Source organism: Mus caroli, chromosome 6, assembly GCF_900094665.2.
Source record: "Mus caroli chromosome 6, CAROLI_EIJ_v1.1, whole genome shotgun sequence".
In the NCBI taxonomy this organism is placed as follows: Eukaryota; Metazoa; Chordata; class Mammalia; order Rodentia; family Muridae; genus Mus; species Mus caroli.
In genome coordinates, this window is record NC_034575.1 from 51,171,365 (window position 1) to 51,183,855 (window position 12,491).

The 12,491-nt window shown below is 40.2% G+C and overlaps 1 protein-coding gene across 3 annotated transcripts in view; it reads left to right on the top strand.

Annotated features, from left to right (window-relative positions):
* Avl9 (AVL9 cell migration associated) overlaps positions 1–11,096 on the top strand; it is a 49,241-nt gene extending 38,145 nt beyond the window's left edge. The window contains exons 16-17 of one of the 3 annotated variants that reach the window (XR_002378184.2): positions 2,550–2,848; positions 7,414–11,096. Coding sequence is in view for 2 of the 3 variants with exons in the window: in XM_021165240.2 (XP_021020899.1) it covers positions 2,550–2,665 (116 nt within the window). In the remaining variant the exon portion in view is untranslated. Of the gene's footprint in view, positions 1–836; positions 1,654–2,549; positions 5,049–7,413 lie in introns of those variants that run through there. The other 2 variants (XM_029478411.1, XM_021165240.2) reach the window with 2 other exon arrangements.
* Positions 11,097–12,491: the final 1,395 nt, after the last annotated feature.

Sequence of the window (12,491 nt, forward strand, 5' to 3'; positions counted from 1 at the left end):
TCACAGCTCCAAACTTTATCTCTGTAACTCTTTCTGTGGGTGTTTTGTTCCCAATTCTAAGAAGGGGTGGCTTATGGTTTTAAAGGGCACAGTTTATCAGGTCAGCAAGTCATGATGCAATTCATAACAGTGTGAGCATGTTGCTGCTGGTGCTCCTTATATCCTAGTAGATCGGGAAGCAGAGAGCTGGAGCTGGAAATAGATACAGCTTCAGACACCCATGTAACACTTCACTTCTGCTGGACCACAGGTCCCAAAGTTACTTAACCTCCCAAAGCAGTACCGCCATGCAGAGACAAAGTGAGCCCCTGCGGGACATTTCTGATAACCTTAACAGAAATAACTGTTCGCTCTTATTGAGCAAAACTCAGAAGCCCCAGGAGAAGAATGCCTCAGAATGGTCTTTGTAACTAACATTCCTTACACCTGTAGAAAGTTGGTGAAAGGACACTCTGGACTCCTTTTAAAAGACACAGAACACATAGCCCTACTTAGGATCATTTTATTGCCAGAGGAATGCAATTTGATATATATGTTTCTATATAGTTATATTGGATTCTTATATTTAATAGAAAAAGTTAGCTTCCTTGAAGACATATGCATCACTATAGTAGCATCCAAAAGAGATCTATTCAAAGAATCACAGAGGATACTCAAAACTATACACATGCCATGTTTTTTTCTTGCATATCCAACCTTTGATAAAACATTAACATGTAAATTAACTACTGAAATTAACAGCAATAATAGAATGAGAGAGTTATAACAGTATATTTTAATAAAAGTTATATGAATATGTTCTGTCACTCAAGATTTTTTCACTTTTTTGTTTAAAGAAATCACTTTACAGCTCTTCTTTGGCATGTTCAAGTTGCCAGCTCCACAGCCCTTGCCTTTAGGGTTACTGGAACATAGACACTGCGCTACCAGGTATCTTCGTTAGGGCTATTGCTGTGATAATTACGACCAAAAGCAACTTGGAGTTGAAGGGATTTGTTTGGCTTACATGTCCTAGGACATACTTCATTGAGAGAAACCAAGGCAGGAACTGATGCAGAGACCGTGGCGGAACTCTACTTACTGGTTTGCTCAGGGCTTTGCTCAGCCTCCTTTCTTACATCATCAAGACCACTTGACCACTGTGGGCTGAATCATCCTACACTAATCATTAATCAAGACAATGCCCTATAAATTTACCTACATACCAATCTGTTAGTAGCATTTTCCCAATTAAGATTCCCTCTTTCCAGATTTGTCTAGGCTTGAGTCAAGTTAATTAAAACCAACCTGTATACCATGGGAGTGAGCCTGATAACCAGGTGTTCACCAAGTGACTGGTAGGAACAGAAGCATGTGTACATTAGACAAAAGGAAATATGCGTAGGGACAGAACTGGATTGTGTGATAGGCCATCACTACTTAGAACAGACTGAAGTTTATAATTTGCAAGTGATTTATTTCTAAAATAATTCCATTGAACATTTATAACCTGAATACAGGGAACTCAAGTGTAGGAACTGAAACCACAGGCAAAGAGGACAGCTATATTTGGTTTCTAGTGTTGCTGCTGGAATTAAATTGCAACATGAGTCTCTTCTAAGTCCCCTTTCCCTAATAGAAGTGACTCAAATAATCTCACATTCACAGCAACTTCAAAGATAATATTATTTAAAAACAACATGATGGGGCTGGTGAGATGGCTCAGTGGGTAAGAGCACCCGACTGCTCTTCCAAAGGTCCGGAGTTAAAATCCCAGCTACCACATGGTGGCTCACAACCATCCGTAACAAGATCTGACTCCCTCTTCTGAAGTGTCTGAAGACAGCTACAGTGTACTTACATATAATCAAAAAATAAATCTTAAAAAAAAAAAAAAAAAAAGTAACTATAAAAAAAAAAAAACAACATGATGAGACCTACAAGGCTCTCTTCTAGTATAGTACTATTCTTCTAATATAAGTAGGTTCAGAGAACATGTGTGTTTGTTCTGTCTGCATGTATGTGTGGGTACCCATGCATTGGGCCAGAAGCATTGGGTCCCCTGGAGCTAGAGTTTAAGGCAGTTTTGAGTCTCTTGATATGGGTGCTAGGAACTGAACTTGGTCCTGAAAGAACAGTAAACAATCCTAATTCCTGAGGCATCTCTCCAGTTGTTTATTCAGCTATTTAAGCTCTCCAGATAATTCTGATGCTAGTCAGAGTTGCTAGCGCTGTAGCTATAAAATTATGTTATCAGCCCCCATAAAGTACCTAGTGTGGGCTCCTATGGTGAAACATTACTCAGTTTTCTTTAAGACATGTAAATGGAAAGATAGTCTTTTGAACTAAAAATGTAAGTGGTGTCTTAGTAACTACATTATTTTACTGTGTTTCAGTGAATTAACCTTATTCATGTTTGTTGGGTTTTCATTGTCTAACAAAATATTAGATACAGGCTGGAGATGTGGTTCAGTATTAAGGACTGCCTACGTTCTATTCCCAGCATGCAGAAAACTTAAACCTTTTATTAATTTCATACATTTTTCCTTTTGTTTTTCTTTTTCACACAGGCCAATCAGTTGGAGGAGCTTTTTCCAGTGCAAAGACAGCTATGTCTTCATGGCTATCTACTTTCACCACATCCACCCCTCAGAGTCTTCCTGAGCCACCCAACGGGAAGCCCTGAGTCCAGCAGAGCAGCAGAAGCTGCTTGGTTTTCTGCGGTGGAATGCCCCCTCCCCGTCTGCTGCTCCCAGGGTTTCTTCTTCTACCAAGATGATAAACTGTTTACATGGACGGTTGCACTCTAAATGAAAGTTGCAGTATGCTGAATGGACGAAATTACAGCCGTAGCAGAATAGCTTTCCAGGTTGGGGGTTAAATTGACTACTTTTACTTCATTCTGAGCCTAATTAATGTACACAATGAACCTTGTAGTGAATTTTAAGTTCTGAGACTGTACATTTGTTTACTTAGGAGAATTTTTACATATGTATATTTTGTTCTATTTTGCTGTTTAAATATTTAGATGGTCATTGTAATTTATATTGACTAAAATTAAGTTATATTACTATTTCACTATCTCTGAAGTTAGCCCTAAAATGTGTTTGTAATGGGTAGGGACTATGCATTCCAGTCTGAGTTCTCTAGGGTGGACTTTTATGAGAGGGTTGGAGGAAACCTTCTACCCACTTAAACATACTTACCAGCTCACTTCTTCCCAGAGCTGTGAAAGTAAGAATGGAAAGCTGAGGATAAGATGTCATTTTTTATGAATGTCTTCCTGTCACAGTTGGTGTGAAGCAGCAAAGATGCTCCTGTGCTTCTCCTATTGGCAGTGCTTGTGCAAGGAAGCAGCAGTGGTGACTCAGCAGCACTGAAGGGCTGGCACATGTCTAGAGGGCAGTACTTTGACAACCCATATGCTAGCTCGATCGACTCCAGTTATGTTGCTGTCTTAATCAGCACTTTGTTATCAAAAATATGTGCCTTGTTTCTTGTGAATGGTTGTCCATTGGATCTGGATAGATCCACGGGCCTTCTCTTAGTCTTGTTCTGCATTGAGCTTTTCAAAGGCACTTGACCTCCCTACTTCCCTGACTGGAAATCCTTTAGTCAGGTCTGCTATCTTCTAAAGAAAAACAAAGTGACCAATGAAGGTTAAATATAAACCGTGACTTAGTTCACATTTAGAAAAGCAAGAAGTTGGCCAAGGAGATGATTTAGTGAGGAAAAGCGTTTACTGTGCAAGCATGACAACCTGAGTCCAGATCCCTGGAACCTACATAAAAAGCCACATCTGTAATCCCAGTGTCCCTACAATGAGGCGGGAACAGAGTCAGGAGAATCTTATAGAATATCAACAGCCAGCTAACCTAGAGTGAACAATGGACCCTGCCTCAAAACAATGTGGAAAGGAAGAACCAACTCTTGAAAACTGTCCTCTCACCTCCATGTAGGCATGTGTCGTGCACATGCTTATATTCACACACACAAAGACACCTCAAATGAAAGAACAGTAAGAAGCAAGAAAATGAATTCGCACCCATGCCAGGAGTCACTTGTTTGGTAAATCAGTACAGTTGGCTTCATGTTACCACAGGCATGAATTTGCCAGCCTCATTTAATTCATGTTGGTCATGTATAACTGTCATTTGCCTTTCAGGGGATCCTGAATGGGACCTTCTCAGGGATACTTACAGGAAACAGTCTACCTTTTCAGTAACAGAAGGCATGTAGAATAACCATTATATCTACATATGATTAAACAAGCATTGGGAAAGTAAGAGGCATTGATTATCTTTCATTTATCCTCTAGGAGGTTCCCTAAGGACTATAAAAAGAAGATAGGGCATAACTCAATATTTTTAAAATTTTGCAAGTTGGATTTTCACACAACACCATAAAATATGAACTACTTCAAATTGGGCATAATAACTTGAGAGAATCCAGTGACGACAAATTAATTGCTTAATGGGAGAAAACCATTAATTTTCTTTGGCCAGTAAATATTTGAAAAGAGAAGAAACTAAAGCCACACAAAACTGTGAGAGGCACATTAATGTTGTGCTGAGACTATTGAGAATTCCTTGTTAGATACCATTTCATGTGGCTGCAGCATGCTGATATACCCATGGTAGTTGACATTGCTAGGAGCCCTGCCTGGGTTAGCTCATAAGGTAATGATTCATTCTTTAGTTTGTACCAGGTTTGTATGACTTGCAGAATTGCCTGCTATTACTTAAACAAAAGCAATGCAGCATTGACTTTGAAATATATTTGGGGACAAAATGTAACTGCTTTTGTTTCACACTCCCCATTTGAGTGTGTATGGTTCCCCCTGTGTATGGTCTCACAGTCTTGCCAACTTCCTCCCTCTTGTCTCAACTGGAATTATAGGAGCACACCACTGTGCCAGGCTTAAGTGTATATTTTAATTGAACCTTCTCTTAATGTAGTTAAAAACTTAACTCTTAAAATGGTTACTTAACTGGTCAGCATAGCCGGGCGTGGTGGCGCACGCCTTTAATCCCAGCACTTGGGAGGCAGAGACAGGCGGATTTCTGAGTTCGAGGCCAGCCTGGTCTAGAGTGAGTTCCAGGACAGCCAGGGGTACACAGAGAAACCCTGTCTCGAAAAAACAAACAAACAAACAAAAAACAAAAAAAACCAAAAAACTGGTCAGCATAAAATAACTTACCTTGGAATATAAAACATCTTGGAATGGTCAAAAGACCATACTCCTACTTCCTTCAGGTTCTTAGAAATGTTGGCTTCTCAAGGGCCATAGGCCATTTTGTTGCTGGGGGCATCACCTAATGCAGTAGCCTGTATCATGGAGAACAGGAGATACAGCCAGTGAGCCCAGACACGTGAAGTCTGTATTTTAGGCTCCAATGAGCTAGACTAACTCTGATGAATAGTCTCCCTCCAGTGCTGGCATGGTAGTCCTTTAGTCAACACCTGGCCTTTTGACTATTGCCAGGAGATGTGGCTATTGGAAACGATGCTTTCTCCAGTGATTGCCAATGCTCTTGTGTCTTAAGAACTGAGTGTTTGTAACTAGACCTGCAGGAGTGAAAGTCAACCAGCATTTTTCAGGTTTCCAGCAGGCAGACATTGATAGTAACTGCACTGCTGTTCAGGTAGTTTTGATCGTAGTGTAATGACAATGGCACAGATAAGGGAGAGAATACAAGCTGTGAGTCTGGAGTAGAGTAGAAATTCTGAAGCTGCATGTAACAGGATGTAGAGCAATTGTATATGTATATCTGATTTATAAGCAACATGAATTGTCCACCCCCAAATCCTTCACTAGCTCACAAGCCTGAAAACAGTTCTCTCCTTTTGCGGTAAGAAACAGTTGGCTTTCTTGGGCAGCAAAGTAGAGTGCATGACAGGACATCCTCGGTCTCTCTGCTTTTCACATTTTGTACTAAGCAGTTATCTGATTTTTAGAATAGCTTTCTTTAGAAATTCAAGGAAAAAGCAAATTAGGAAAACACAAATGAGAAGCTATTACATGGCTGAGAAACAGGGCACTTAAGTCTGAATGGAGAGTATTTTGACATCAGTATTTAACCTACTAAAGGCATGAGTTTAGACAGAAGTTAGAATTGTAATCTGCTATTTACATTTCTAAGTGAAGCTATAACATTCTTTTAGCTGGTAGGCAGGTATTATTGAAGCTGTATATTTTATAGAGAAACTTTTGTGGGAGTTAACAGCCAGTGGCTCTCTTCCTTCCACGTTGATAAATTTAGAAGTCCTGCGGCCAGCATCCTGATTTATACCCACAGGCAGTGTCTGCTGCAGCCTCCACAGAGGGCAGCCTGTTAGGACAGAAGCTGCTGTCTCCTGCCTGTGGTGCTAGCTGCACCGGCCTGTTCATGTGTTGGGGTATTGCTTAGGACCCCTGAAACATTTGCACACTGTGGTTCTTTAAAGAGAAATGGCCCAGCATTCATGGCTTTCCACGCCATCTTCTGGTAGCCTTTAACTCTGACAGAATGCTCCTTGGATCACTTGGAGATGACCATCATTCCTCCTAACATCATGTGCCGGTACGGTTTTCTCATTCCCAGTCTTCTGACTTCATTAGTTTGGAATTCTTTTTCCATAATTTCCAACATTCCACAAAACATTTTTTACAGAAAAAAGGATTTTGTTTTTATTTTTTCATACAAAAAACTTCATAAAAATTACTTCCTACCTACATTATGAAGAAGAAACTGGCTCCCTCGTATAGTATAACACTCCAAAATTAAAAGATTGTGCATGTCTAAGGGGTTGGATATATTTTGTAAAACTCTAAATACATTTNTATTTCTGTGCTGTTCAGAAATTTACCTTTTTACTTATACTAATTAAAGATACAGAAAACTATATATTTAAATCATGTATATGGAACACAATTTAAGGGGGTTTCCAATATTATTTTTCATCAGCTTCTTATGCACATAGTATGCTGCTAAAGTTCCTTTTTTGTGCAATATAAACATTTGAGCATTTCAAGTCAGGTACTGAGCCAGAAAAGGTCATTGAAGTTTTCAGAAAACTGCTTAAAGTGTATTTTATTTTATTGAGATACTGTTATTTTATAGCTGGAAAGCCAAGATTGTGCATTACNTGTTTCAGTCCACTTGATCATCCCTTTCTAAATTTAGAAAGCATTTGATTAGTGACTTGGTGNAGGTACTTAGTGGTTGGAAAATCGTTTTTAAGGAAGTCAAGCTATAGCTTCTCTTTCCTCTAGTGGCTTTGTAGTTTGTGCTGCTTCTTTTCTGTTGTCATTTGTTTTTTTAAAACATATTCAAGTTATAAATCATGTCTAGTCATACTGAACTGTAGAGCTTCTATTGTACATTTATTTTAAGGAAAACCTGATAATAAAATTATCCTGTTTCTCTTGCACACGTGCTGTCGATCTCCTAGACTTAACTGCGTGTTGTCTGTGTGATCTCTGGCCTTCACAACTGGGCAACAGTGCATTCTTCATTTGTCAAGAAAGCAGCGCATAGGTGAGCTGAAGGACTACACATCCAGTTTAGCTTCCTCCTGATACTGCTTATCACCATACGCTCTCTAGCTGTGACCTCTGCGGAAAGAGCTCTATGTAGCGTCTGGGGAACTCTGAGGAATGCTGCGCAAGTACTAAGGAGGTTGGTCATGTAATCACTCGTGGACAGGGCCAGGGAAGGAGAAAACTGCACTCCTGTGGTCCATTTCTCCACTTGGACTGATAAGGTTCAAAACAATACACTGAGGATTCCAGGTATGTTTGCTGTGCACCATGGCTCCATTACAACTTGTTTATGGAATAAGAAGATAAATGTCCCTTTCCTGGGGTTGTATGAGTGTGGCCTTTAAGTTGTTTAGCACTAAGGAAGGTGATCTAGATTTAAAAGGATATTTTTTCGGATGACAATACAAGTTAAAATCAAAACCATTCAGGTAGAAAATTATAAACTTAAGATAGAATAGATGTTATAATATTGTACTAAATTATTCAGATTGTGAATTTCTTTTAAACTTTCCAACCACACACACACACAGACGCACACACGTGTGAAAATAATTACTGTCTGTAATAAGCTTCATCAAAACAAGTTCTGGCTTTTTAATACTCTGAGTATATTTAACTTTAACACATTATTAATAAAAGACTTTTATGCCTTAAAAAAATAATTGACAAAATTGATGGACTGGATGTTATTAGTGTATATCTTACCTTATAGTTTACACCACTGTTATAACTGTTCAATGTATATCTGAGAGAGAAAAGGCCTTTTTAATAGATGAAAATGGTGAATTGTTGTAGATTGGTTCTAATGCTAAGTCACAGGGGAAATGCTAATGCTAAAGTCACAGTGAAGCCTAACATCTGCCTGAAAGAGGCTGAGGGTCCCTGCTCTTAGTTGGCTCTAATTGGTAAATAAAGTTGCCTGTGGCCAATGGCTGAGTAGGGAGACAAAGGCAGGACTCCCAGGCAACGGAACCATGGAAAGGTTTTAGAATTGCTATGATGGGGAATCTGAAAGATCAGGCTTGAGAGCTGAAGAAGTGAGAGCATACAGACATGTAAGAGCGTCCCCATCCCTCTCTCCTTTTGAGTCTAGGGTAACAAAGGTAGAATTTAGATTTTAGTAAGTAATAGTTCAGGAGTATTGGTAGGGAGACATTAGCATCGTGGAAGTGTGGGAATGGCCCACACTTGATCTGCTTAGGGGCATATTAAAAATATTAAATATTAAAAATGTGTGTCTTTCATTCAAGAATCCACAATATTGGGGTGGTCGTGAGAAGTGCTAGCACAACTGCCAGAGATACTGCCACAACAGGACAAGATCATTCAACTATAGTATACATGGGTGTATGTGTTCTACATACTGTTTATCATTTTGTGTTTTACAAATATTTCCCATGATTCATTCTTCACAATGTCTTAAAAGTAGTTATTTTTTCTTTTAATTATTTTTAATCATGTGCATATTGAGGGGTGGGTGTTCACAATGCCATGTCCACAAAGAGGGAATCCAGTCCCCCAAAGCTGGAGTCACCGGGTGGTTATCTAAGGTGGATGCTGAGAACTGAACTCTGGTCTTCTTCAAATGTAGCATGCCCTTCTAACCACTGAGCCTTCTCTTCAGCACATGAGTAAAATTCTTAATCTAGTCACATTTATCCAACTACATTCAGTGATTCTGTATCCTCTTTAAGAAACCTTTTACCTGAAAGATCATGTGTTCAACTCTACAGTGTTGAAGTTATTTATTTAGTCTTACATTTCACATTCAGGATTATCTGGGATTTCTTCGTTAGAGCCATGTGAAGTAAAGATACACAAGGCTAGTGTATCTTGCTGCTGCTTATTTCTTCCAGGAAGAACTCTTTTGGAGCTAACTTCTCTTCGATGTACATTCATGCAAAAGCACAAGAGGAGCATGGGATCGGAGTAAGAGTTAGAGAGCAGCCTTTAAGTGAAACAGTAAATTTACAGTAGTAAATAGTAACTGAGATCCTCACTTAGCTTATGCATATTTCTCTTATTGTGTTTCAGGTCTTGGCAAAGTATTACCTCATCACCACTTAGTAGAGATGAATGAAGGGACCTTGTTTTGGTACTCTGATTGGCTGATGTCCTCAAAGTCAAATAGTCTCACAGTTGCTTCAGTGTTTCCAAACCTGTCCTGGGCAGCCACAAACTTTGAGAACCTTTTAACTGTATGAGAGACTCAATTTTCCCCCAGGAAACTGATGTTTTACAGTCTGTGGCCACTTGAAATTACTGTTGACATCAACGGAGTCCCTCAGCTGCATATAATGTTGTGCCTTCCTTGTGGAGTACTTGAGTTCTTTTCTCTATGTTGTGTATATTGCATGATAGCTCTCACTATCTCTGGCTGCCATAGTTTGCTGCCATAGGTTGCCACTTGCCAGAGGGTAGAGCATACTGACTTTTGAGCCAGGGTCCTGAACCAGCATACATTCCTAGGGGGTAGCAACTGTTCACTGGGGACAGTTAGGTCCCCAAGCCAGGACCTAAGGGTGGTGAGTTTTAGCATGGAAGGAGTTGAAGTTGTAAGACACCAAGGACCCCACAGCTATGTGAACAACATGAATGAAGACTAGGGAGCAGCATGTCTTGGAGAAATCAAATGTTCCGAGTGGCAATAAGGGTCAGCAAGGAGATAAAATCAAAAAATAAGGCCACATCAGGCCAAGGAGAGTCCCTTCAGCCTCGTGAATGGAAATAATTTGGAAGGTAACTGGGCTTCCTAGGGGCAGGCAACATCTTAGGGAGCTGCTTCAGGAGCCTGATCACCACAGCCTTTTAACTGAACTATGAACCTCAGTGTTTCTCAGCTGGCCATCCCGTGTCCAAAACACAGTAAACCCCAAAACAAAACTCCCACAACTGTTTTCAGTCAGAATCCAGTCACTGTGAGAACATGGCTTCTTAGAGTTCACCAGAGGTTGGGTTGTAAGGTGACTAATGAAAAGGCAATGTGAGCCACTGTAGGTATGGGGGCGTCATATTGAGGGTCCAAGCAACTGCTCCAGCTACTGTCTCCAGCAGAGCAGAGACCCTAGAGACGTGGCTCTATCACAGTGCTCAGAGAAACCTCCTGTGCGTGCTGTACACTGGGGTTAGTTCACATGTGTTAAAAGTCCATCTATAACTAACATCTAGATTCTTCTAGCCAACCTAACCCATGAGCTTGTTTTAAACAGGAACGTGTACTTCCTCTGGGGAATAAAGGGATGAGCGAACAAAGAGGAATGGTAGCCTTCCCACCTGCCTGGGCCAGCCCTGCTCCAGAAAGCAGTCATTGAACAATTTGTAGAGCTTTGAGGCACCGTTCTCTGCTGTCATGGCCTGAATTGGTTCTTTGTTCAGTAGCATCCATCCATTTAGAAACTGAAACCTCTGCCCTAGATAAATCATTGCTCACACCACACGCCTGTGAGATGGAAATTCCCAGGTAGACTTTTGACAGCCCAATCACTACTTTTTGTTATTAAAATCACAAGGCTAAAAGCCAGGTGTAGGTGTATAGCCCTATAACCCCAGCACAGCAGAGTCCAGAGAATAGTTCAAGGTCAGCTATGAAGAAACACCATGACCAAGGCAACTTTTATAAAGGAAAACATTTCATTGGGGCTGGTTTACATTTTGAGAGGTTCAGTCAACTATCATGGCAGGAAGCATGGCAGCATCCAGGCAGGTTTCGTGCTGGAGAAGGAGCTGAGAGTTCTACATCTTGATCTGCAGGCAGCTCCCACATATATCTAAGACCTCTAAGCCCACCTCCTCAGTGACATACTCCAACAAGGCCACACTTACTCCAATAAGGCCACACCTAATAGTGCCACTTCCGATGGTTCAAGCATTCAACCATGAGTCTATGGGGGCCAAACCTTTTCATACCACCACACCTGAGCTACATAATGACACATTGTCTCACAAAACTATTGGACTAACAGGAATTAAAATAGAAAATTTTAATCTTATATGCTTGTACGTGTGTGTGTATGTGTTTAACAACCTTTAAAGTGCATTTTTTTTCCAGTTGGGACATTGTGGAAAATATGCAGATGTACAAGACTGTAAGCATTCCTTAGTGTTCAGCAGTGGGGATACTGTAGTTTGGGCATCATTTAAGTGTGGCCTAGGGTTCATGTACCAGGACCTTGGTCCCTAGCATAGCAAGAATGAGAAGTGAAACAGTTAAAAGATAGACCCATAAAGAAAACACCCCCATAAACTGACCTTTGGGCCAATCTGATGGAGACATATTCTCAATTGAAGTTTTCTCTTTCTAGATGACCCTAGTGTGTTTCAAGTTGAGGAAATAAAATTTAATCAGTGTAGTATATAATTGTACCACAGTATATAATTAAGTTAGTAGTTTAATTGTACCACTAATGAAATATGGAACAGAACTTGCATGCTAATGAGAAGGGTATGCTTTTTGTTGTCTTTGGTTTTGGTATTTGTTTTAAAGACAGGGTTTCTCAGTGTAGCCCTGCCTGTCCTGAAACTGGCTTTGTAGACCAGAAACTCAAAGATTTACTAGCCTTTGCCTTTAGGCCTGGGATTAAAGGCATGCACCACCATCATTCAGCTTGTATATGCTTATTTTTAAATGAAGAATTAATTTTGGCAGAATATTTGATACTACAAGACATAGAAAATCTTAATTTTTTTCAGACTTAATGAGAATACCACCTAGCATAGATGCAGAATGCAAAATATCAGAGTGTGTTTAGGGCCATTTTGGAAATTATTAGGAATTCTGTCCTAACCTCAGGCTATTGAATGATTTAAAAGATATATTTTAGCTTTAGTTATGTGTACGTGTGTGTGTGTGTGTGTGTGTACAAGAATGGGCATATGTGAAAAAAAGCACTGGGGCAGCTGGGGCGCAGGATCTGCTGACACTAGCCAGCTACCCACAACACCCGCCACAGGATCTTAAGACTTCTGGTGAGTGGAGCACAGCTTCTGC